At 41.3% G+C, this 27189-nt stretch overlaps 2 protein-coding genes across 2 annotated transcripts in view; one reads left to right on the top strand and one right to left on the bottom strand.

The window, feature by feature from the left end:
• Positions 1-25112, top strand: part of B4GALNT3 (beta-1,4-N-acetyl-galactosaminyltransferase 3) — a 140344-nt gene extending 115232 nt beyond the window's left edge. Inside the window, exon 20 of the mRNA XM_060658771.3 lies at positions 24878-25112. Coding sequence (XP_060514754.3) covers positions 24878-25112 — 235 coding nt within the window. The remainder of the gene's footprint in view (positions 1-24877) is intronic.
• Positions 1-27189, bottom strand: part of NINJ2 (ninjurin 2) — an 80075-nt gene that overhangs the window by 12623 nt on the left and 40263 nt on the right. The gene's annotated exons all lie outside the window — the stretch shown is intronic.

Raw genomic sequence — 27189 nt, 5'->3', positions numbered from 1 at the left:
AGGCCAGAGCTCAAACTCTTAACAACTGTGTTGTTCTGTAAGCCTCTGTTTAGCTTTTGAAGGCCAGATCTCTGAGGACATCTTTCTTCTAGTGCCTGACACAGTATCTGACCAGTAGTGTGTGCTCAGGAAAGAAAGGAGAGAGGGAGGAGGGAGGGAGGGACTGAAGGAGGAAAGAAGGCAGGAAGGCCAGGTAGTCCTGCCCTGAGCCTGGCTGGAAGGACCCTTTCTACAGCCTGGGACAATGCCCCAGGGCAGCGAGGCAGTTGCTGGGTCACTGCTGTGTCCTCACTCCCTTTCTAAAAATACAAAAAACGCAGCCCTTCAAGGCTACTCAACAGATATCTAGTTGCTCTCTGGGGTCAGTCGTATACAGCTCAGTCCCACCACCTGGCACCTGCTCCCTCTGGGCCCTCCTGCCTGACAGCCGACCCCTGGCATCCCTGTGACTGTTTACTGCAAGGCAAAGTCCAATTTTGCAGAGGTAGGAGCTCTGGAGCAGCAGCCAGGCCCAACCCGGCCTGGCCTCACCCATGTTGGACTACGGGGCACCCAGGAGAATTTTGGGGTCTTTTCCCCTAAGCCCAATCCGAGCAAACAATTCCTACTGCCATCAAATAGAAGCAACCAATCTCTCTGGCCCCTGAGGAGTTTAAGCAGCAGCCTGGTTCCAGATATAGACACTGGCCTAAGAGGACACCTGGAGTCAAGCTTTAGCACTACCCACTGTGACCTGGGACCTCTGTTAGCCACCTATTAAAAATGGGAATCACATGATTATGAAACAGTGCTGGAATTATCCTATTTTTTTTTTAATTTATTTATTTTTGAGACAGAGAGAGACAGAGCATGAACGGGGAGGGGCAGAGAGAGAGGGAGACACAGAATCGGAAGCAGGCTCCAGGCTTTGAGCCATCAGCCCAGAGCCCGACAAACTCACAGACCACGAGATCGTGACCTGAGCTGAAGTCGGACGCCCAACCGACTGAGCCACCCAGGCACCCCTGGAATTATCTTATTTTAAAAAATATATGTTTATACGTGTAGATACATCTGAGGGGCTATGGACTAAAATATTAACGGTATCATCTCTAGGTACTAGAATCTGAGGTATTCTTTTCCTTTTTGCTCTATCTGTATTTTCTTATTTTTCCTCAATGAACATAACACAGTAAAAGGAAAAATGTTAAAACAAATACATAATTGGTATTTAAGTATTTTTCCTGACTTACAGGACAGTTTGAGAATAATGTGTGTAAAAGTGGCTTGCAAACTTTGAGGTGCTTTGCAAGTGTCAGGGGTTCTTAATATAATTGCACCTGAGGGCATTTGAAACTGCGAGGATGGTGGGTAAGGAGTAATTCCTTTCCACCTTCACGCCAGGAAACCCTGTAACTGAGCAGTACCATGCTGGACCTCGTTGGTTCTATGGTTGTACCCTCACTGAGTAGGAAAAGGAGACTGTGATCGTCCATGTGACTCCTTAGCTGGGGCAAGGGAAGGCCCATATGGTGCAACTGCCTAGCCTGCTCCCTGAATGAGTCAGCAGCATTGATTGAACACCCACTGTGTGCACTGTCCTGTACTCTGAACGGAGAAGATAGTTCTATTTGCTTTCCAGTCAGTCAACAAACATTTATTGAGCATCTATCTATCTTGGGCAAGTCAAAGCACAGAGGGCATAGTGTGGAGATGAATCCTTCAGACAGGGAATTTGTGATGAATTATAGAAAGGGATGGGTGCCATGTGATAAAGTGGGAAAATAGGAGAGCATCCATTGTGGAGGTCAGAGGAGACTTCATGGCTTCCGTGTCATCTCATCTGGACATTGAAGGACAAGAAGAATCCTTCAGAATGTTCTTTCTCTGGTAATCACAGAGCCTGTCTTAGGAACCAGTACTCTAAGGGGACAGACTGCTAGAACACATGATAAAAGGTTTCCAAACAGGTATAATGTAACCTCCAGTAATTTGCAGGGCCCACCCAGTACAGAATGGACATGTGGAGTCCCCAGTTCAAAATTATTGAGAATTTCAAGATGGCGATAGCAGAGCATTAAGTCAAGTGGAGACCCTCCATGGTGCTGGGTCCTCTGAGCAGGTCCTGTGAAGCCAGACCAATCTCCTAGTAAGCATAGGAGAAAAGGATGAGAGATTTCTTGTTGCCATGAGGACCACAGGCCTTGGGAAACCCAGTGACTTCTTCACTATTTGCATCTTAGGTCAAGGTTGGCTTCTAGAAAGTGAGAGAACCTAGCCTGATCTGGTTCTGTACTTACCTCTTCCCTTTGGTGGCCTCTTAAATAATGGTGCCAAAAAGGCCAAGGACTGTTGGCTCCTTTCCCAAGGGCCAGGACTGGGGAGCAGCAAAGAACACAAATTCAGATGCCTTCAGTGGTAGAAGTGGTGGGAAAGGCTTCTCACTGGGAAGTGGCAGCCCCACCTAAAGGCCTTCACCTTCAAACCATGTACATGTCTGTCTGCCAACAGGACATCAGTTCAGCCCTATGGCCAGCCCTCTCATTTTACAAATGGGGAAACCGAGGACCGGAGCAGGCCAGGGATCTGTCCAAGGCCACACAACGAGACAGTGCTGAAAGCAGAACGCAGGTTTCCAAAACTCCCACCAAGTGCTCTTTGCCTAACAGGTGCCTTTCAGTGCCCTGTGCACAGGACTGTAAGATTGCAGGGTGCTGCCCTCTGCAGTGGTCTTCAGACTTCCAGGACCCTGCTGTCTTGAGAGAACCACTACCACCCAGGGGAAGACACAGTTTCCAGTGGTTTCCAAATGGGCTCTAGTGGTGTGCAGAGGAGCTGAGGTCTGGCTGGAAGATGCTCACCTGCCCCATCTCTAAGCCATTAACTCTTACCCATGGGCAGATGGGAGAATTGCCAGAGATGGAGAGGGGCCTATACTCATGCCTGGGGAAAACAAGGCGAAAGGGACACAGTAGGTACCCAGGGGGCAAATTCTAATCCTGCTACAAACAACCTGTCAGGGGAGGAGGCTCAGACCTGCCTGTGGAGTATCTTTGCCAGGGTTAAAGGGCATTAAAGTAGAGTCTTGATCTGGGTCAACACAAAGACTAGGAGAGGCAGGAATCAAGACTCAGGAAACCAGGGCAGGCTGTGAACATGGAGGTTGGGATCCAGCTGGAAGCTGTCCCCTCTGCAGGAAGCAGGCGCAAGAGCCCCAGGGAACACAGACAGGCTGAACCCACAGTGAAACCCCTAAGGCAGGAACAACTCCCATTATTAATTAGCAGCACAAAGTACCCTGAGGGTATCAAATATGTACATTGTACAGGACAGAATGTTTACACATGTGTGATCTTATAGAATTTCCATAGCTGCCTAAGGGCATAAGCTGAGGCTGTACATTAAGGACAAGGAAAATGAGCCCCAGAGGAGTAAAGCCACTTTCTTAAGGCTATCTGATTAGGAAAGTTCTAGAACTGGGACAGGAAATCTTAGTCTGATGCTCTGTGATCCAGTCTCTGGCTACTCTCCATCTCACCACCTCTTTCCAATGCTAGAGGATGTCCTCCCTGCCTCTGTGCCTTTGTACAGAGGTAGCAAGACGATCTGATGCATTGGAGATGGGTACATATTTGTAGCAGTGACTGAATGTCTTGTCCCCACTGTTTGGAATGTTCTCGGTTCCCCTCCTTGCTATCCACCCAGTAACATCCATCGGGGATGTTATTTCTACCAGGAGGCCTTTAATGACACCTTCCATCTGATGACTAGTCTGTTCTCTCATTGGACTGTGAACTCCTCCAGGGTAGGGACCTCGGCATGAAGCTGGCACTTCTGACAAGTGGAAGTTATTTAGTTTATGAAGGGGGCAGGGTATGACCTGCCAGGCCCACTCTTTAGACATAAAGCTGCAAGCTAACACAGTCTGTTCCCCAAACCAAGACACCATAAAGGCAACCTGACCTATTCATTGTACACACTCTATTTTATTGATTTTTAAAAGTTTATTTATTTATTTTGAAATAGGGAGAGTGAGAGAGAGAGCAGGGTAGAGGAAAAAAGAGAGAAGGAGAAAGAATGCCAAACAGGCTTCACACTGTCAGCACAGAGCCTGATGCGGGGCTCGAAGTCACGAGTTGTGACATCATGACCTGAGCTGAAACCAAAAGTCAGACGTTTAACCAACTGAGCCACCCGGGTGCCCCCTGCACACACTCTAAATGCAGTAGGTTTCCCCTTTAAAATAATTCCTGAGGGGCACCTGGGTGGCTCAGTCGGTTAAGCATCCTACTTCAGCTCAGGTCACGATCTCGCGGTCCGTGAGTTCGAGCCCCGCATCAGGCTCTGTGCTGACAGCTCGGAGCCTGGAGCCTGCTTCTGATTCTGTGTGTCCCTCTCTCTCTGCCCCTCCCCCGTTCATGTTCTGTCTCTGTCTCAAAAATAAATAAACGTTAAAAAAAAAAATTAAAATAATTCCTGAGGAGTGATGTCACCAAGATGGCGATATAGGTTGTTCCTGATTTCACTCCCCCTCACAAGAAAAACAGCTAACAACTATTCAAGAACAAGACACCACTGAGAGAATTCTAGAACATGGGGTAAGACGGAAGCACCCTGCTATACCACAGAGACCAAGACAGACTGCATTAGTAGGATGGATGTTAGCTGACCCTATTGTGGTAATCGTCTCACAACATACGTAAATCAAACCGTCATGCCGCACGCCTTAAACTTATACAGTGGTGTATGTCTCAATAAAAGTGGTTTATTTCTCAATAAAACTGGGTGGGGGGGGGGGGAGAAGAAAAAACAGGGGCTTAGACACACAGAGGGAGGATGACCATGCAAAGACAGAAGCAGAGACTGAACTTATGCCATCACAGACCAAAAATGCCAAAGATTGCTGGTGTCCACTAGACGGTAGAAGACATAAGGAAGGATTCTTCTCTAGAGCTCTTGGGCAGGAGCAGGCCCTACTGACACCTTGATTTTGGACTTTTAGCCTCCAGAACTGTAAGAGAATAAATTTCTCTTATTTTAAGCAAACTTAAATTAAATTAAATTAAGTAATCTTCCTGGAAGAAAAAAAATTCTGGTATGCGAACAGCCAAATTATGGGGGAGAGGGGGTGGGGGATTCATATTAACATGGATTCCCACAGACCCCTTTCCATAGCACCCTTGGTGAATATTTTTCTAGTCTTAGATGGAAGAACGCCTTTCTAAGCATGACAAGAAATCCAGAAGCCATAGATGATCAATAAATTTGACTGTATAAAATTAAAACTATTTGAATGCATAATAATAATAATAATAATAATAATAATTAATAGCATATACCCCATAGTGCTTATTTCATACAAGGACTACACCGAGTACTTGATATGCCTCCACTCATTTCATTCCCATTACACTCTCCTGAGCTAAGCACTGTTCTGATTCCTCAGTTTACAGATGGGGAGCCAGAAGCTAAGTAATGAAACTATGGTCATTCAGGTGGTGAATTGGAGACAAAGCCAGAGTCTGCCTTCAAACCCTGTGCTCTCATCACACCATAAATGTCAGAAGAGGAAGACAAATGAGAAAAAAGATTGCAACACATAGGACAAAGGACTGATTTCTCTGATATACATAGAGGTCTTTGAAGTGAACCCAATAGAAAAATAGAGAATAAGAACAAACAAGACACTGAAGAAGCAAGGCTGTAGAGTGCGTGTGCGTCCCCTATTACACTGGCGCCAAAAATTTGATTGACTGATAATATCCAATGTCGGTGACAATGTGGATAAACAAGCATTTTGATACACTTGGTAGGAATGTAAATGTAAGTTACTACCAAATGTACCAAAATCACTGCAATCTTTTCTGAAGGACAATTTGGCAATTATTTATTAAGAGTTAAAATATCGTCATCCATTTACCTAATAAGTGCACTTCTGAGGATTTCTCTCACAGAAAATGTTCTCCAGAGTACATTTCATCCACACAATGAAATACTATGTATGTCTTGAAAAGGAATGAGTTAGATCTTTATGCATAGATATGGCAAGACTTAGTGGAGGAAAAAGTCATTATGAGTATGATTATGATCCTATATTGATAAAAATTAAAAAAATTCAGAGGTCTATTTTAGATTACTACACATTTGTATAAGCATAGGAAAAAATATATGGAAGGAATTTATATGATAAGGACTTTTCCTTTCTAAGTTATCTATTTTCCCAGTTTGAATTAAAAAAAATAAAACTTTTTTAAAGTAGTCTCTACACCCAACGTGAGGCTCAAACTCACAAGCCCAAGATCAAGGGTCAGATGCTCTACCGACTGAGCCAGCCAGGCAACCCCCTCAATTTGGATTTTTGGCAAGCAAAATGTCATTTTTTCATAATAAAAAAACATAATTAAAGATAAAATTAAATATAGATAATATATTTAGATACATAGGGGCACCTGACTGGCTCAGTTGGTAGAGTGCACAACTCAGGGTTGTGAGTTTGAGCACCACGTTGGGTGTAGAGATTACTTAAAAATAAAATTTCACAAAAATATTTAGTTATAAAAAGATAAAATTAATTAAAGGAGGCATTCTCTGTTTTTGGTGGAGTAGCAACCCCTGTGCATTCATAGTGTGGAATATCTTGCCCTCAGTAGAGCTGCCCCAATAGGATTCAGTCTGAGGACAACTTTCCAGGAACCCGACTCCTGTGTAAAGTGAGGGCACCATTGGCAATCTGCTACACGGATCTATTTGCCCATTACAAAAGTCTACCGGGGCCACTGCAACAGGGCATTTGGAAGCCTGTCAGGGGCCACAGTCCTCTCTGACTGATGCTCACTGCTGAGCATAACCCGGGACAATACCTCTTCCAAGCAGGTGGCGAATAGTGCATTAGGATCAAGATTACAGGGAAGCGGTGAGAAAAAAAGGTCATCACGAGTGATGCCTCTTTTCAACATAGTGTGATGGGCTCCAGTCATTAGGGTCCTTCACCTTCCCGGGTTTTTGTGACCCAACAGTGAAGGTGGTTTCAGGTTCTGCAGGCTGGTGGAACCCCAGTTCTCAGCAAGGCTCCAGCGGCACTGTGCCCAGCTCTCAACCCCAGCAGCGGCAACGTGACCCCTCACCTCCTACCTGCTGACAGCACTGTCCTAGGGCAAAAATAGTCCTGTCACACTCACAGTGCCCAGCCCCGCACGCGTCAGCAGTCTGGGGCTGCTGACTCTGGGGAGGCAAGAACCTTTCTTGCTGTCAGTCATCACTGCTGAGGAAGACCCCCCTCCACACTTGGTCAGAAGGCTGGGGGCAATTCTGATTGCAGAAGGCTCTGGAAAGGCAGCGTTATTGGAGCTCCATAGAGCTGGTCTTCTTAAACCAGAGGCCTCTTGGCTGAGCCTGGAGTCCTTGGAGGGATGGTGTCTGCTGTGGACAGACGTCACCAAGGGAGCAGCTGGGCGTCACCAGGCTGGCTTCTTTCCCCAGTCCCTCGGGCGTCTTATCTTATCATCGAGCAGCAGGGCTGGGGGCGCTGCCGGGCTTTGTGAGAGCCGCCTCTGGAGGCCAAGGCTATTTCTCCCGAGGTATTTCTCTGGGATGAGAGGGCAGGGTCTGGGCCTCATGATAACAGAAGAGCCTTCCAAAAGACTGAAATGGCTGGCGGCAGGTGTAGTATGTGAAATAACTTGTCAATTTAGAGCAAAGAGACCCTCTTTCTTGTCAAGTCTTCCCCTTGCCCCTCCTGCTCTGCCATCGCTCCGACTGTTGCTTAAATCTAAAGGCCAGGCCATAGTCAAACATGTGTCTTGTCTACATTCTTGGTGAACTTTCCATTCATCTGCAACGGATACAAATGTGGACTTTGAAATCAGAGAGGGGTCAAATCTGGTTTTCGTACATGCTAGCCGGGGGACCTCGGACAAACTAAGTTCTCTGAGCCTTGGTTTCCTCAAGCACAGAATAGATAGTCCTTACCTCACTGTGTCACTGGGAAGATGAAAAGAGGTCATACATATGAAATAACGCAGTGCCTGTAAATAACACAAGGGGATACTATCACCCCTGGAGGTATTCAGAGGTGAGTTTTTAATGTTTCCCCCTTCCACATTTCTAGAAACCCTATCTTGTTATTTTGTTCATCTTTCAACTTTACTTTGATAGTCTCTGTTCCTTTTTCATTCTTTTGATCTTTTAAGCACATCAAGAATTCTAAGTCTTTGGAATTCAGAGTATATTTTACTCTTACTGCACATCTCAATTCATGTATTAAATTTTCAAAGGTTAAAGAGAAATGTAGTCTCCCCAATGCAATAAAGTCGTGCTTGAAGGAGAACTATCTTACCTGCTTTAGTATTTAAAATTTTTTTAAGTTTATTTATTTATTTTTAGAGAGAGAGTATGGGAGGGGCAGAGAAAGACAGAGAGAGAGAATCCCAAGCAGGCTCTGCACCATCAGCACAGATCCTGATGTGGGGCTTGAAACACGAACTGTGAGATCATGACCTGAGCCGAAACCAAGTCAGACACTTAACCAACTGAGCTACCCAGGCGCTCCTACCTGCTTTAGTATTTAAACTTAAATTCATTAAAATCACGTAAAATTAGGGGCGCCTGGGTGGCTTAGTCGGTTGAGCGTCCGATTTTGGCTCAGGTTATAATCTCACAGTATGTGAGTTCGAGTCCTGCGTCGTGTTCTGTGCTGACAGCTCAGAGCCTGGAGCTGGCTCCAGATTCTGTGTTGTCCTCTCTCTCTGCCCCTCCCCTGCTAGCGCTCTGTCTCTTTCTCAAAAATACAATAAAAACATTTAAAAAATTAAAAAATAAAAAAAATTATGTAAAATTGAAACAATCCACTGTCCATCAACTGGTAAATGGATAAATACAATGTGGTGTATCCTTTCAATGAAATACCACTCAAAAATAAAAAGGAGTGAAGTATTGACACACTACAGCGTGAATGAACCTCAAAAACGTTATGTTAAGTGAAAGAAACCAGATACAAAAGACTGTAGGTTGTGTGATTCTATTTATATGAAATGTTCAGAATAGGCAAATCTATTAAGACAGAAAGATTGCCTGACATGGGTGGGAATGGAAATTGATTGCAATTGGGCATGAGGAAATTCTTGAGGGTGATGAAAATGTTAAATAAAATTTTAAAATTCAGTTCCTCAGTTACATTAGCCACATTCTGAGTTGCTTAACAGTCACATGTGGCTAGTGGTTACCATATTAGATAAGGCAGTTCTAAATATTATAATTCATAAGCCTAATGATTACATACTGAGCTCTGTACCTTATGAAACTCTTATCTTTATTTTTTATTTTTTTTTTAAATTTTTTTTTTCAACGTTTTTTATTTATTTTTGGGACAGAGAGAGACAGAGCATGAACGGGGGAGGGGCAGAGAGAGAGGGAGACACAGAATCGGAAACAGGCTCCAGGCTCCGAGCCATCAGCCCAGAGCTTGACGCGGGGCTCGAACTCACGGACCGCGAGATCGTGACCTGGCTGAAGTCGGACGCTTAACCGACTGCGCCACCCAGGCGCCCCTATCTTTATTTTTTAATCAAAGTGCAATAAAACTGAATTTTTTAAAATTTTATTGTGTTTTTTTTTTTTTTTTTTACTTTTGAGAGAGAGAGAGAGAGAGAGAGGAGAGAGGAAGACACAGAATCCAAAGCAGGCTCCAAGCTCTGACCTGTCAGCACAGAGGCCAGTGCAGGGCTCAAACACATGGACTGTGAGATCATGACCTGAGCCAAAGTCAGATGCTTAACTGATTGAGCCAGCAAGGCACCCCTAAAACTGAATATTAAAGCTTAAATGTCTAAAAACTTGAATGTTTAAAAATATACTTTCAATACACTTTTTTTTTTAAAAGTTTATTTTGAGAAAAAGAGAGAGAAGGCATGGGGGGGGGGGGGCAGGGAGAAGAAAAGAGAGAATCCTAAGTAGGCTATGCACCACCAGCACAGAGCCTGACACAAGGCTCAATCCCATGAACCATGAGATCATGACTTAGGCTGAAATCAAGAGTCAGACACCCTACTGACTGAGTCATCCAGGTACCCCCCCCCCAAATACATTTTTATATTCCAAAGAATAAATTAAAAATTCAAGTAGGGGTGCCTGGATGGCTCAGTTGGTTAAGCATCCGACTTTGGCTCAGGTCATGATCTCATGGTTTGTGAGTTCAAGCCCCACTTCAGGCTCTGTGCTGACAGCTCAGAGCCTGGAACCTGCTTCAAATTCTATGTCTCCTCTCTCTGCCCCTCCCCTGCTTTTGTTCTGTCTCTTTCTGTCTCTCAAAAATAAATAAATGTAAAAAAAAATTTTTTTTAATTCAAGTATACAATAATCAAGATTACATAGTACTTGCATAAGGATAGACATATATATCAATAGAAAAGAGTTGAGAATCCAGAAATAAATGCTCATATGTATGATCAATAGATTTTTAACAAGGATGCCAAGATAATTCAATGAGGAGAGAATAATCTTTTCAGCAAATAACACAGGGACAGCTGGATATTTATATGTAAAAGGATGAAGTTGGACCCTGATTTTACATCATATACAAAAATTAACTCAAAATGGGAAACAAAGGGGATCCTGGCTGGCTCAGTAGGTAGAGTGTGCAACACATTTTTTTTTTTTTTTAGAGTGTGCAACTCTTGATCTTGGGGTCATGAGTTTGAGTCTCACATTGGTATAGAGATTACTAAAATAAATAAAAACATAATAAATAAATGTTAAATAAATAAATAAATTTAAACAAAAACAAACAAATGCCTCAAAATGTATCATACACCTAAACTAAGAAACTAAAACTGTAAAACACTTAGAAGAAAGTATAGGAGTAAATCTTCATGACCTTGGGTTAGGCAATGGATTTTTAGATACAACACCAAAAACATAAGTGATAAAAGAAAAAATAAATTAACTTCATCAACATTAAAAACTTTTGTGTTTCAGGATATCTGGGTGGTTCAGTCAGTTAAGCATCCGACTTTGTCTTAGGTCATGAGCTTAAGTTCATGAGTTTGATCTTGAGTTCATGAGTTTGAGCCCCGTGTCAAGCTCTGTGACAACAGCTCAGAGCCTGGAGTCTGCTTTGGATTCTGTGTGTGTGTGTCTCTCTCTCTGCCCCTTCCTGCTTGTGCTCTGTCTCTCTCTCAAAAATAAACATTTAGAGAAAAAAAAAAACTTTTGTGTTTCAAATAACACCATCAAGAAAGTGAGAAAAACAAAACTCACAGAATGGGAGAACATGATTTGCAAATCATGTATCTCATAAGCAGTTAGTATCTAGAACATATAAAGGACTCATACAAGTCAATAAGGCCAACTAATCCAATTAAAAATGGCCATTTTCTGAAAGAGCTACATGAATGGCCAAAGTACACATGAGAACGCGCTCAACATAATCGTCATCATTAGTTATCATTGCAAATAAATGACATATGATTTCACATCTGCTAGAATGGCTACATCAAAAACAAATAAAAAAGCAACTATTGATGAGGATATGAAGAAACTAGAACTCTCATTGCTGGTGGGGATGTAAAATGGTGCAGCCACTTTAGAAAACAGCTTGGCCGTTCTTCAAAAGGTTATACATAGAGTTACCATATGATCTAACAATTCCATTCCCAAATACTACCCAAGAGAAAGGAAAACATATGTCCACACAAAAAGTTGTACATGAATGTTCATAGCAGCATTGTATTCATAATAACCATGGCAGAAATAACCCAAATGTCCATCAGTCAAGGAACATATAAATCAACTGTAGTATGTCCATACAATGGAATGTTATTCAGCCATTAAAAGGAATGGAGTACTGATACATGGGTAACATGGCGAACCTTGAAAACATTTGCTACGTGGAAGAAGCCAGATACAAAAGGCCACCTATTATATAATTCCATTTATATGAAGTGTCTAGAATAAGTAAATCTATGGCAGTAGAAAGTTGAGTAGTAGTTGCCAGGGACTAGGAGAAGGGAGAAATGAGACATACTGTTAATAGGTACAGGGTTTCTTTTTCTTTCTCTTTTTTTAAGTTTGTTTGTTTATTTAAGTAATCTCTACACCCAAGTGGGGCTGGAATCATGACCTTGAGATCAAGAGTCACATGCTCTTTCATTTGAGCCAATCAGTTGCCCCCAGGGTTTCTTCGAAAAGTGATGAAAATGTTCTGAAGTCAGATGGTGGTGATGCTTGTACAATTCTCTAAATATATTAAAATTTAACTGAACTGTACACTTTTTTCTTTCTTTCTCTCTCCCTTTCTCTCTCTTTCTCTCTCTCCCTTTCTCTCTTTTTCTTTCTTTCTTTCTTTCTTTTCTTCTTATAATGAATTCTGGTTTAATAAGTGGCTATTTTCAGAAAATTCCTAAGAACATAAAACAAGCATCCATAAGTATGAATATCTGGGGATTACAGAAGGTCTTATTGAACTATACACTTTAAACAGGTGAATATGATGGTAGGTATATATTCCAAAAAAGCTGTTTTTTAAAAAATCATTTACAGATTTCATAGTTCATGATGGGAATCAAAACATATTATAGAAGGTAGTCAAAGCTGTGTTAAAGGTAAATGCTGTCACTATAAAACATGATGAAAATAAACAAACTCAGATTTATCTCAGAAAAGTTATGAAAAGAACAATAAAACACTTCTAAGGAAAATAGGAAAAACAAAATTAAGATGATTCCAGAAATTTGTGAGTCACAAAGCCAAATAGCAGTAGACTTAGTAAATAAGTCTCTGGGATTTTTTTTTTTAATTTTTAAAATTAAAAAAAAAAGTTTATTTATTTATTTTGAGAGAGATTGAGATTGAAAAAGGGACTGGAAGAGAGAGAGGGAGAGAGAGAATCCCAAGCAGGTTCCATTCTGTCAGCACAGAGCCTGACTCTGGGTTTGATCTCATGAACCATCATATCATGACCCGAGCCGAAATCAAGAATCAGGAGCCCCAATTTTTTTAAAAAGGAAAGTATAATAAACCACTCTCTGTAAATGTAATCCAGAAAAAAACAAAAAGTAGCAGGGGAGGAGATTTTTAAAATGGAAAAAATTAGAAATCTGAACATCTTAAATATATCAACTCTTCTTGAATTAACTTGTTAGGTTAACCAACTTGATGCAATAATTCTATCGTTTATTTGACAAAATGTTAAGGCACGATTGCTAATAAAACAAGAACAAATTGGGAAGACTTACCCTACAAAACAACATCTATTAAATAAACAGATCAGTCAACTTTGAAACAGACCTTAGAATAATTAAGAATGTAATGTTAAGGAATATTAAGGAAATATCACAAATTTGTCAGGGAAAAGGAAACATTATTTATCAAATAAATTTCAAATAACATAAATAATTAAAGATAAAAAAAAAAACAATAAAGCCAGAAGACAAGATAGTGATCCTGTAATGGGGAAGGATTTTCCAAACATAAAAACAGTGACAGAAATTACAAAGGAAAAGATTAACAGAAATCACAATGTTAAACTTCAGCCATGTGAAAAACTTCTTAAAATTAAAAGGTACATCACAGAAATTACAAACTTATATCCTGAGCAAAGACACACACTTAACGCCTATTAAGTATATTTATGACCTCAGTTTTCTAAAGTAAAACAAAATGCCTTTAAATACACATGGGAAAAACCAGAATGCTAAACACCAAAATGTTAGTGTTACAGGTTGTCAGCTTATGAGTCCTGTTTGGTTCTACTCCTTGTGTGACTTTGGGCAAGTCAGTTAATCTCTCTGTGCCTCAAGTCCCTCACACGTAAAATGGAAATAACAATAGTGTCTTCCTGACAGTGTTGTTGTGAGGACAGAATGAGTTGATACGTGCAAAGTGCTTACGACAGGGACTGGCGCGCAGCCAGCACTCAATAAATGTTAGTATTGCTCTTATTATCATATGCTTTCTTACATACAGTTGGGTTTTTGGAGCTTCCATTTTGTTGATCCAGGATGTTAAGGATTGTAACACATTGTCTGCCACTGACAGACTTAAAGGTTATAAGGAATAGACAAGTGAAAATAGGTCCAACAACTCAAAGAATAAAGATAATGCAGGGGCACCAGGGTGGCTTGGTTGGTTAAACGTCTGACTTCAGCTCAAGTCATAATCTCATGGTTCACAGGTTTGAGTCCCAAGTTGGGCTCTGTACTGACAGCTCAGAGCCTGGAGCTTTCTTCAGATTCTGTGTCTCCCTCTCTCTCTGCCCCTCCCCCACTCATACTCTGTCTCTCTCTCTCTCTCAAAAATAAATTAAATTTTTTTTAAATAGAGATAATGCATATTATTCACATTACATAAAGCCAAGGAGATATTACACACATGTGATGAAGAAGTCGCAAAAAGAATGTACCTTGAGACAAAATAGACCAAGTAAAGTTCTTACTTCTCTTGCCATTGACCAAAAGATTTCATGGAGGAGATAGGATCTTAGCAGCCATAGAAGAGAATTTATTAGTTATAATTACCATTAACAGCATTAAGAAATGTCATGGGAACCTGTATCTCTGAAAGTAGAGCTAACTCTGAATGGAAGGTATGGATGGGTTGGGGTGTCATCAGTTTGGGAGGAATGTTGGACTGTTAAGGGCCATAGTGCCCAAAGGCCTTTGCCTTGTTATACCCCTCTAGTATACCGTTGAGCCTTTCTAGTATAAGGGACCTTCTGTTATCACCAATAGGGTTTTTCTTTGTAACTCTGGGCTCTTGTGTAGGTGAGAGGTCCCCTCCAGAGACAAATTATATATATATACGTGTGCGTGTGTGTGTGTGTGTGTGTGTGTGTTTATGCATATAAACACATTTCACAAACGTCTGCAGGTAAGCTTTCCACAGAGAACTGAGCTTGTTAAAGGATGTGGAGATAGCTGCTGGCATATAGAATCTAGGCACTGACATTATGTATGAGCCCATAGCTGTTTGTTCTGGGTGTGTGTAGTTATGTACAGGTAGTACATATGACCTGTTTCTAGAATGCCCAGGGATGATTCCAGACTTGGCTACATTACAGTGCTTTCACTCATTTTCCCCCAGGCATCCAGGGGGTGAGTGCCAGAACCTACATTTACAACTGCATTCTGGTGCCCCCTTCCTACTCTTCCTCTCCACGGAGAGGAAACCAGTAGTGGATTCCAGAGAGAGGCTGAGATGGCTGCCTGAGCTTGCCCGTGATAACCAGACAAGGCTGTACTGAGAGTGTGAATGGTGTAGACCTGGCCACAGGCCACCTTCAAAGAAGGAGCTCACTAATGACTCAGTCTGGGCTTGTAAGAAATGAAGAAAAAGGGAGGAAGATGTTTAAAATATGGTAATCTTAACAAATCTAAAAGGCAACTGACAGAATGGGAAAAGATATTTGCAAATGACATACCAGGTAAAGGGTTAGTATCCAAAATCTATAAAGAACTTATCAAACTCAACACCCAAAAAACAAGTACTCCAGTGAAGAAATGGGCAGAAGACATGAACAGACACTTTTCAAAAGAAGACATCCTGATGGTGTTAACCATGAAAAAATGAAAAGATGCTTAATATCACTCATCAGCAGGGAAATACAAATTCAAAACCACAATGAGATACTATCTCATACCTGTCAGAATGGCTAAAATTAACAGATGTTGGTGAGGATCAGAGAAAGGAGAACACTTTTGCATTGATGGTGGGATGCAAAATGATATAGCCACTCTGGAAAACAGTATGGAGGTTCCTCAAAAAATTAAAAATAGAACTACCCTATGACCTAGCAATTGCACTACTAGGAATTTATCCAAAGGATAAAAAAAATGCTGATTTAAAGGGGCACATGCACCCCAATGTTTATAGCAGTGCTATTGACAATAGCCAAATTATGGCAAGAGCCCAAATGTCCATCAACTGATGAATGGATAAAGAAGATGTGGTTTACATACACAATGGAATACTACTTGGCAAGGTAAAAGAACGAAATCTTGCCATTTGCAGCAACATGGATGAAACTGGAGGGTATTATGCTAAGCGAAATAAGTCAGTCAGAGAAAGACAGATATCATAATTTCACTCATATGTGGAATTTGAGAAACTCAACAGATGAATGTAGGGAAAGGGAAAGAAAAATAAGATAAAAAAAGATAGGGAGGAAAACCATAAGAAACTCAATACAGAGAACAAACTGAGGATTCCTGGAGGGGTATTGGGTGGGGGGATGGGCTTAATGGGTGATGGGCATTAGGAGGGCACTTGCTAGGTGTTATATGTAAGTGATGAATCACTAAATTCTATTCCTGAAACCATTATTACACTGTATGCTAAGTAACTTGGATTTAAATAAAATTGAAAAAAAAATAAAAAATAAAATCTGGTAATCAACTAAACCTAAGTATCTAATTGGAGACATTCAAGGTACTCCTAATGTACACCAAATTGTTATTAGCAATTATCTCTGGACAATAAAATTAAGGGAAATTTAAAATCTTTTTAAATATTGGGGCGCCTGGGTGGCTCAGTTGGTTAGGCAGCCGACTTCGGCTCAGGTCATGATCTCGCGGTCCGTGAGTTTGAGCCCCGCGTCGGGCTCTGTGCTGACAGCTCAGAGCCTGGAGCCTGTTTCGGATTCTGTGTCTCCCTCTCTCTGACCCTCCCCTGTTCATGCTTTGTCTCTCTCTGTCTCAAAAATAAATAAACGTAAAAAAAATTTTTTTTTAAATCTTTTTAAATATATATTTCTACAATGTTTGTTTTGACAAGAATGTATTCCTTTTATAAGTAGAAAAAGAGAAATATTAAAATAAATAGATAAAACCCAAATTTAAAGATTATTTCCTTTCTAGGTAATTTGTCAGCAGGTCTCAAAAACCTTAAAAATTTGCTTACTATTTGAAGTAGTGTTTCCATTTTAGAAATTTATTTTAGGAAAATAATCAGAAATGTGTGCAAAGATTTAGCTTTAATACTATTGATGGGGGTGAGGTGCCTGGGTGGCTCAGTCAATTAAGACACCAACTTTTGATTTCAGCTCAGGTCACAATCTCACAGTTTGTGAGTTTGAGCCCCGCATCAGGCTCTGTGCTGACACACACAGAGCCTGCTTGGGAGTCTCTCTCTCCCTCTCTCTTTGCCCCTCCTCTACTCATGTACTCTCTCTCAAAGAAAATAAAAACACTAAAAATAAAAGAATATTCATGGGGGCGCCTAGGTGGCTCAATTGATTAAGCGCCTGACTCTTGATTTGGGCTCGGTCATGATCTGTTTGTGGATCAAGCCCTGAATCGGACTCCATGCTGACAGCACAGAACCTATTTGGGATACTGTCTCTCTCCTCTCTCTCTCTGCCCCTCCCCTGCTCACATGCGCATGCAAGCTCTCTTTCTCTCACTCTCAAAATAAATAAACTGAAAAAAAAAAAAAGAATTGGCTTAAAAAATAGTATTCATGATGATATTCACTTGATAATTAAAAAATAAAAAAAGAATATTCACCACGGTACTATTTATAATAGTGAGAACCAGATACAACTAACAATAGAGGGTTGGTTGAAGACTTATGGTATAATCATACTGTGGGATGTTATTTTAGTTTAGTTTAGTTTAATTAATTAATTAATTTTTTTAATGTTTATTTTTGAGAGAGAGAGAGAGCATGAGCAGTTGAGGAACAAACAGGGGAAAAGAGAGAATCCCAAGCAGGATCTACACTGTCAGTGCAAGAGCTTAACTCAGGGCTTGATCCCACAAGCCATGAGATCATGACCTGAACTGAAATCAAGAGTTGGATGTTTAATCGACTGAGCCGCCTAGGTGCCCCTTATTTATTTGTTTTTAAGTAATCTCTACACCCAATGGGGTGCTCGAACTTATGACCCTGAGATCAAGAGTCACATGCTCCCTCTGACTGAGCCAGCCAGGTACCCCAATATTTTAAACACTAGGTACTTTACAAAAGATAAAAAATAAATGCTAGTTAATTTAAGTGCTATTATAAAAGTGTTATGATGACAGATACTTAGAATAGAATACAAAGTAGGAACTAAATGTGTATATTCCATGACAACTACATACATAAAACAAAAGACTGGGAGACTCTACATGAAAATGTTAACTGTGGTTATTTCTGAAGGGTCAGATTACAGGCTTATTTTGATTTTGTGTTGCCTTTATGATATGTTCAAAGATGCTATAATAAACATATATTACATTGTAGTCATATTGTTAAATAAAACTTTTTTTTTTAAGTTTATTTATTTTGAGAGAGAGAGAGGCAGAAAGAGAGAGATGTGGGGCTTGATCTTACAAATTGTGAAATCATGACCTGAGCTGAAATCAAGAGTTGCAAGTTTAACCAACTGAGCTGCCTGGGCACCTGGTAAAATAAATGTTTTAATATTTAAAAAATTCTGGCAGCTCTTCCTGCTCACAGGTCCTGTCCCCGTGCTGTAATAAGATCACCTTTTTTGCACACACACACACACACACACACACACACACTCACACACACACAATTCTATTCAGTGAGAGATGAGAATAACAAAGCTGAATCCTAGAAATTTAGGGGGCTCATAGCCCACAAGAATAAGTAGGTGTCCCAGACATAATGGCAAACTATTCACTGAGAAGCAGGGCTAGGCTTCTTGAGATCTCTAACCCTCACAAGGTTCAGTTCCACAAAGTGAGGATTATTAGCCCCATTTACAGATGAATAAACAGGCTCAGAGAGGTGAAGAGACACATCAAGATCCTACAGCATGTTCTTCACTTTGCTGGCATTTGGGCCGGACTTGCCTCAGCAGGGTTGGGCACTAGGAGTGCTCAGTACCCTCAGAGAGTGGAAACTCAGAGGCCCTCATGGCCCTGCCCGTGGGCTTGCCTGCTGCCTCTCGTCAGCGAGGTCAACAGGGTCAGACTTGCACCCCAGCACACCTGAGTGGGGACTCACATTCCTCCCTAGATGTCCCCCACTGACTTGCTGGTGACAGTGATTGCATTGCCGGTCTCTGAACACAGGATACCTCCAATGCCAAGGTTTGCACACCTCAGGCATTGGCCTCCCTCTTCTGCTCTGATGTTCAGCAGTCCTCCTCTGCCTGGCTTCTGAATCTGGGGGAATGTGCCCAGAAGCAAACTGGTCCTGGGATTTACATCCACTTCTTTGCTCCCCCAACCTCCTGAGCAGCTGGGAGGGGGGTGGGGATCTTGGCTGCCACCGAGCTCCAACACCTCAGATCTGAATTTCTCAGAGTGAGTCTTGGGAGGTCCTTTTGAACTGGGTCCTCTAAGAGACATGCAATGGAGGTCGCCAAAGCTAGGGGGAAATGGAGCTAGAATCTTCAAAAATGGGTCGAGTGGAGAAACGGTTTGAAATTGGATTGATGCAGCAGCACTGTTGTTTGGCGTCTTTTTTTTTTTTCCCCCATTTCTGCTAGTGTTGTTCTACTATTTATGTAATTCAAGAAACCCAACCGCGACTGCTCAAAGAAGAAAAAAGATAACGTAGACATTTCCCTGAATCCCTCAACAGTGAAACACCCCCAATTCCTCTGTCATTGGAGATTTAGGACGGACTAGTTTGAGTCCACACTGACCTAAAGGCTTGTTTATTCAGCTCTCTCCTCTCTGCTATTTGTTCACCATTGATTGCATTTGCAGAATCTGGCAGAGTAGCACGTAGTGAGTACTCTGGAAATATTTGTTGAATAAATGAACCAACTGGGTTTATATCCTCATTCAGAACACATGCTGAGGCTTTCAAAAAGGGAGGAGCTTTTTGTATTATTTGCTATTAATAAAAGGAGATAGCTTTTTAAAAATAAAAGAAACTTTTCTGTGGAGTAAGAGTGTCAAGTTAAGCACAGCTGATTAATTTGTCTGACTCAATAAACACCATTTTTAGGTACATCCCCTAAGGAAGCCAATAGCAAGCCCTTAAATCACCATTATTTTGAGAACAAATGTGTCACCTCAGATTTGAGCTCATGTGTTAATAATTGAGGAGCACTGTGCATAAGATAAGCTGAAGACCCTCCACATTCAAGAGTGGTGGCACTGGGACTTGCAGTTAGACCAGGTGGGTTGACCCCAGAAATTCCTTTATAACAGCTTTATTGAGAAATAACTCACATACCATACAATTCACCTATCTGAAGTGTCTAATTCAGGGGCTTTTAGTATATTCACAGAGTTGTGCAGCCATCACCATAATCAATTTTATTTTATTTTTTTAATGTTTATTTATTTGTTTTGAGACAGAGAGACCACATGCGTGCATGCAAGCAGGGGAGGGGCAGAGAGAGAGAGGGAAAGAGAGAATCCAAAGCAGGCTCTGCACTGTCAGCACAGAGCCCAATGCAAGGCTTGATCTCATGAACCATGAGATCTCACGGACCATGGGATCGTGACCTGAGCTGAAATCAAGACTCATAGGCTTAACCAAATGAGCCACCTGGGTGTCCCATCACAATCAATTTTATTAAAAAAAAATTTTTTTTTAACATTTATTTTTGAGACAGAGAGAGACAGAGCATGAACAGGGGAGGGGCAGAGAGAGAGGGAGACACAGAATCTGAAATGGGCTCCAGGCTCTGAGCTGTCAGCACAGAGCCCAACGCGGGGCTCAAATCCACGGACCATGAGATCATGACCTGAGCTGAAGTCGGACGCTTAACCGACTGAGCCACCCAGGTGCCCCATCATCACAATCAATTTTAGAATTGTTTTATCACCCTGAAAAAAACCTCCTTCCCCATTTCCTCCCTATCCCCTGGGCTCCATCCTAGGCAACCACTGATCTATTTTCTCTCTGTGTAGATTTCCTTATTCTTGACATTTTATGTCAATGGAAGCATTTGTGACTTTGTGACGTTGTGACTTTTGCTAAGCATAACGTTTTCAAAATTCATTCATGTTGTAGCATGTATCAGTACTTCATTTATTTTTATCATTAAATAAAATTCCATTGTATGGATATACCACATTTTATTTATCCATCTTCAGCAGATGACCATTTGAATTGTTTCTGCTTTTTGGCTATCATGAATGATGTTGCTTTTGAACATTCATTCATTATATGAATATATACACTTAAGAGTGGAATTGCTGGATCATGTGGTCTATGTTTAGATTTTTTTTTAATTATTAAAAATTTTTGTTTTTTATTTTTGAGAGAGAGAGGTAATGCGAGCAGGGGAGGGAGGTGGAGAGAAAGAGATTGAGACAGAGAGAATCTCAAGCAGGCTCCATGTCCAGTTGCAAAGTCCCATGTAGGGCTCAATCCCTTTACCTCAAGATCACAACCTGAGCCAAAATTAAGAGTCCATCACCAATCAACTGAGTCACCCAGGCTCCCCTACATTTAACTTTTTGAGGAACTAGAAACTGTTTTCCAAAGTGGCTGCACCATTTTACATTCCCATCAGTACAACGTGAGGTTCCAATTTCTCTACATCCTTAGTAACATTTGTTATCATCTGTCTTTGTGGTAATAGCCTCCTAGAGAGTATCAAGTGGTATCTCATTGTAGTTTTGAAATTGCATTTCCCTGATGGCTAATGATATTGAAAATCTCTTCATGTGCTTATTGGTCATTTGTAAATCTTCTTTGGAAAAATGTTATTTAGGTCCTTTGCCCATTTCAAAATTGGATTATTTGCTTTATTACTATAGATTGTAAAAGTTCTTTGTATATTCTGGATATAAGTCCCTTATCAGATATATGATTTGAAAATATTTTCTCTCTTATGTAGGTTTTCTTTGCATTTTCTTGATGGTGTCATTTGGAACACAAAAGTTTTTAATTTTCATGAGTCCAATTTATTTTTTCCTTTGTTACTTGTGCTTTTGATGTTATATATAAGAAGTCTTTGCCTCATGAAGATTCACTCTTATATTTTCTTCTAAAGTGTAAAATTTTTAGCTCTTACGTGTAGGTCTATGATCCATTTTGTGTTAATTTGTGTGTGAGATGTGAGGTAGGGGTTTAACTTCATTCTTTGTGTGTGGATCTCCACATGTCTTGGCACCACCTGCTGAAATGACTATTCTTTCCCCCACTGAATTGTCTTGGCATTCTTACCAAAGATCAATTGATCACACATCAGAAGGTTTATTTATGGACTCTCAATTCTATTTCATTGATCTGTATGTCTGTCCTTATGCCAAAATCACACTTGATAACATGTTACTGTAGCTTGTCAGTAAGTTTTAAAATTGGGATATATAAGTCCTCTAAACTTGTTCTTTTTCAAGATTGTTTTGGCTATTCTGGGTGCCTTGAAATTCCATACTTTTTGAATCAATTCTGTGAAGAAGTCAGGATTTTGAAAGGGATTTTTTAAAGTATAAACTGCAAGGACAAAGAGAATGGGATAAGAAAGTAGAATAAGGAGGGGTAAATGATTTGGCCAAGTAGTAGAAGCTGTGGCCTGATGCCTGCAGAAAGGAACCAATCATGGGACATGAGCAATTCAGGAAAGCACTGGGTTTGGAAACCCAGGGTACCAAGGAATGCGGGAATGAAGGGCAGAGCTGAGATGGGGAATGAGCTGAAAGTCTATTTGCAGAGTAGTCCAGCCCTCCAGATTTTCCCCAACACCCTCTCAAAGCCTAGTGACAGCTCCTCCTCAAGGCAAGAGATTAGACTGTTTTTTTCTAGAGCAGTGCTGTTAAATTTGGTTCATGAACTGGTTTAGGCCCATAAACTTTGTTACTGGCCCTAATATGATAAGTACAGAAAGTAAGAGTGTTTAGAATTTTTATAGAAATTTGAAATTGCCTCAATATTCAAGTGTGTTCTCAGTGGATTCTTCTTTCTGAACAGGATGTAGACCAGTTTGGATGTTTGAGCTCCTATTGTGAGTCATGTGTGGTAAGAGATATGTACTAGCCATGTGCGTTAGAACTACATGTGGGTCCCTGACAGATAAGAAATTTAAAAACTGGTCCTTCACCACAGACAGCTTGAGAAGCTTACTCCAGAGGCTGACAGACTCAGTTGTATGTATAGTTAGGAGAGGGTTGAGGTACCTGTTTAAAAAGCTACATTCTCAACAGTGGAATATCCGGCCTTCCTCCCACACTCATTCAACAAAATTGGCAGCTAGGCTTATACCCTCCCCCAACACCTATCCTCAGACAGGAGTCTAGAAGATTCTTATCAGAAAAGACTTAATGGCCCAGAGAGACTTTTAAACACTGACATTTAGAAGTCCCCTCAGAGAAAAAGCTGCTTGACACCTTATCTCAATATCTCTACAGTAAAATTCCTCAATGGACAAGCCATTCCTGTGCACATAAAGCTTAAAATAAATTCTAAAAGGTTTGTTTTGGTTTTTTTGAATAGGCTTTATACTAATGTGGCTCAGAATTTAAAAGACTCAAAAGGTACAATGAAGAGGTCTTCATTAGTTTCTTCTTAGTTCCTCTTCCGGTAAACTGTTTAGTGCCTCCCTCTTTAAAGTTTTTTTTGTTTGTTTGTTTGTTTTTGTTTTTGTTTTTTTTTTTTTTTTAGAGAGAGAGAGAGCGTGAGCAGGGGAGAGAGGCAGAGGAAGAGAGAGAATCTCAAGCAGTCTCCATGCTCAGTGTGGAGCCTGACACAGGGCTCACTTCCATGATCCCGGACACATGACCTGAATTGAAATCAAGGGTCAACTGACTGAGCCATCCAGGCGCCCCTGCCTCACTCTTTAATAGAAACGGAAAGTCGACATGAAAGACAGAGACCAAAATAAAGAAATAAGAAAAGAGAAAAGAGAAAAGAATGTAGAGAGAAGAAAAGTTCAAAAAAGGACAAGAATAATGTTCCTGGAGACAGAAGAGAGGCTACTACACCCATGAAATAAGAATAGTAGCCTATTAGAAAAAGGAATATTCAGAGAACAGCAAAAGAGAACTCTGAGAAATTAAAAATAGAAATCTTTAAAATTCAACTAGCAAAGTTAGAAAAAGTAGTTTATAAAATCTTACAGAAAGTAAAGCAAAGAGATAAAGAGACGGAAAATTAGATACAGAAGATAAGAAGATCAAGAGATCAGGTCAGAAGATCCAACATCCTAATAACAGGAGCTCCAGATGGACTCAACAAAAAAAGAGAGGGGAAGAAATAATTAAGTGAATAACCAGAAGAAATTTTTTTTTTCTACAACAGAAGGATGTAAGTTTCCAGGTCAAAAAGACTCATTAAGTGCCCAGTATAATGAATGAGGAAAGAACCATCCCAAGGCACATCATTGTGAACTTTCAGAATGCTAGGGGTCAGAGAGAAGAATCTAAAACCTTTCAGAATGAGGGGCTTCTGGGTGGCTCAGTCAGTTAAGCATCCGACTTCAGCTCAGGTCATGATCTCATGGCTTGTGGGTTCGAGCCCCTCCTCAGGCTAGTCAGCTCAGATCCTGCTTCGGATTCTGTGTGTCCCTCTCTCTCTGCCCTTCCCCCACTTGCACTCCATGTCTCTCTCTCTCTCTCAAAAATAAATGAACAAAAAAACTATTTTTAATAAACAAAAATTTTTAACTTTCAGAATGAGATACAAAGGATAGAAAATTGAAATGGTATTGGATATTATAACAGCCACTCTGGAAGCTACAATTCTATACTTTATACTATTGAGTATAGAGACATTTTCAGGTTTTTTAAAAAAATTTTTTAAAAGTTTATTTTTGAGAGAGAGGGAGAGAGTGAGAGGAGGGGAGGGGAAGAGAGAGAGAGGAAGACACGGAATCTGAAGCAGGCTCCAGGCTCTGAGCTGTCAGCACAGAGTCCGATGTGGGGCTCAAAGTCATGAACCATGAGATCATGACCTGAGCTGAAGTTGGACACTGAGCCGACTGAGCCACCCAGGCTCCCCTCAGTTATGTTAGTAACTAAAATTTTATTTCTGTTGCTCACTTTCATAGGAAGTTACTGGAAGATATGCTCCACCAAACCAAAGTAGTAAATCAAGGAAGTAGAGGACATGGAATCCACAGGACTATGGGTAGAGTTACCTTGGTCCTAACCAGAACGGAGGAGAAAGGAAGGAAGGAAGGGTGGAGGAAGAATGGAGCAATGAAATGCATGCAAGGAGAAAGAAGAGTCAAGAACCCAAGAGGGTCCTCTTTGGCTCCCACTCCTCTTGGGGTGCGTTTTTAATCCTGTACTTGGCTTTGTGAGACACCAATATCCTTGTAATAAATTCCTCTTGCTTAACTAGTTCACATTGGATTTCAGTCACCTGCAACCAAAAGACTCTTCCTGATATCTTTGCCACTCAAGGAATTAGAACCAGCAGCATCAATATTGCATGGGAGCTTGTGAGAAATGCAGAATCTCAGGTATCTCCCAGACCTACTCAACAGAATCGCCTTTGAACAGGATTCCCTATGCACATTAAAGTCTGAGAAGCACTGTCCTAGTATATCTACCTCGCAAAGTTGATTACTGGGTATATTAAAGGGAATATGTATAGTAGGTACTCTGGAAGGTACTGATTATGAAGAAGAGGGAGAAGGAGAAGAGGAAGAAGGAGGAACTAGGAACACTTGAAAATGGCAATCTGAGTTCCCGGGTCCATGGTAAATGGTGGTTCTGAACCAAATTACAAAAACAGGCACATAACAGAAAAGGCAAAGCACATTTATACCAGGAAACAGGTTTCAACTCTACCCCAGGAACCTGTCAGGTTAGTCAGTCCAGGTGTCGATGTGGGGAAACCATGAAGAAAAGCTCCTTCTCAGGTGTGGCAGTTGGCTGTGAGTGAGTGACAGACGACTCAGCATCTGGAGGCTGCGGTGGGGGGTGGGGGTGGGGGAATGCTGAGCGGCCGGCCGCTGCCCTTTCTCAGCAGGGCAAGTGTTCTGCCTGAAGTAGGTCAGAAGGAAACATCCCCAGTGTACAGCGCTGAATTGCTTTTTCAGGCAGAAATCCGTGGCCCATAGGACTGGGGGCGGATGGGGAATGGGAAGGACAGGAGGTTGGGGCCCACTGCGGGGGTAGGGGTAGGAAATCGCATCCCATTCTTGGCAGGAGCGAGATTGCCTCTCACACGGTTTTCCTGGCTCTGGTCCTTTGGCATTCAGCCACCATCTTTGTGCTGGGGGTTCCAGTGACTTTCTAATGCTGAGCAAATCTGAATAAAGGCTGGGCTTTGGAAGATTTTAAGGGAAGGAGATGTGCATGTAGAAAGCCAGTGTCCCATCTCAGCTGTCAATGTGCTGTGCATAGGAGATAATTATCCCAGGCCCAGACTGCCCCAGGAGTTATTGGTCATCGCTTTCCAATTGCCCACCAATTGTATGGCACTGAACTCAGCCCTGGAGAGTCTTTACCAGAGAAGCACCTCAGCCCTCAAAGAACTTATACAGTAGAGTCTCCAGTCCTTTAAAACATCTATGGGAATCTTACCTATTCAGGAAGAAAAAAACTCCACCATCATCAAATGGCTGTCTTTGTGAAGGCTGATTGTAGCCACCACCATAGCAGTAAAAGCCTAACTTACTTGAGAAGAGCAGCAAACAATAATGTACTTATTATGTGCCAGTCACTTTTCTAAGCTCTTCATGTATTTTTTTTAAGTCTACTTATTTATTTTGAGAGAGAGAGAGAGAGAGAGAGAGCGAGCATGCACGAGCAGGGGAGGGACAAAGAGAAAGGAAGAGAGAGAATCCCAAGCAGGCTCCACACTCAGCACAGATCCCAGCCCGAAGTGGGGCTTTATCTGAGCAGAAATGAAGAGTCAACCGCTTAACTGACTGAGCCACCCAGGCACCCTTCCTTACATATTTTAACTCATTTAATCCTCACAACAACCTTGGGAGGTGAAATGCAATTTCAGTCCCCTTTGTACAGATGAGAAAGCTGAGGGATAAAGAGATTAAATGAGATCACATAGTCAATAGCAGAATTGGGATTCAAACCCAGGCATCCTGGCTCCAGAGACCCTGTTTTTTAACCATTCATTATATTTAAACTCCAGGCACAGGGGGTCTGTAATAGCTCTCCTGCAAAGGAATCCCATCTCAGCCATAAACAAGCTCTCTGATTTTAGCCAAATAACTCAGAGGCAATATGGTAGGGGGCAAGAGCAGAGGTGTCAGAGTTCAAAGATCTGGATTCTACTCCCGGTGCTGCCACTTCAAAAGGAAGTATACTTTGGTTGATTGAATGTACAACACAACACGTAACTGGCGCCTTCCGTGTTTGCTCTTTCCATCACTGTCCCTCACTGCGT

This window comes from Panthera onca, chromosome B4, assembly GCF_046562875.1.
Source record: "Panthera onca isolate mPanOnc1 chromosome B4, mPanOnc1 haplotype 2, whole genome shotgun sequence".
NCBI lineage: Eukaryota > Metazoa > Chordata > Mammalia > Carnivora > Felidae > Panthera > Panthera onca.
Note: the sequence above shows the minus strand (reverse complement) of the source record. Positions and strands in the feature narration are given on the sequence as shown.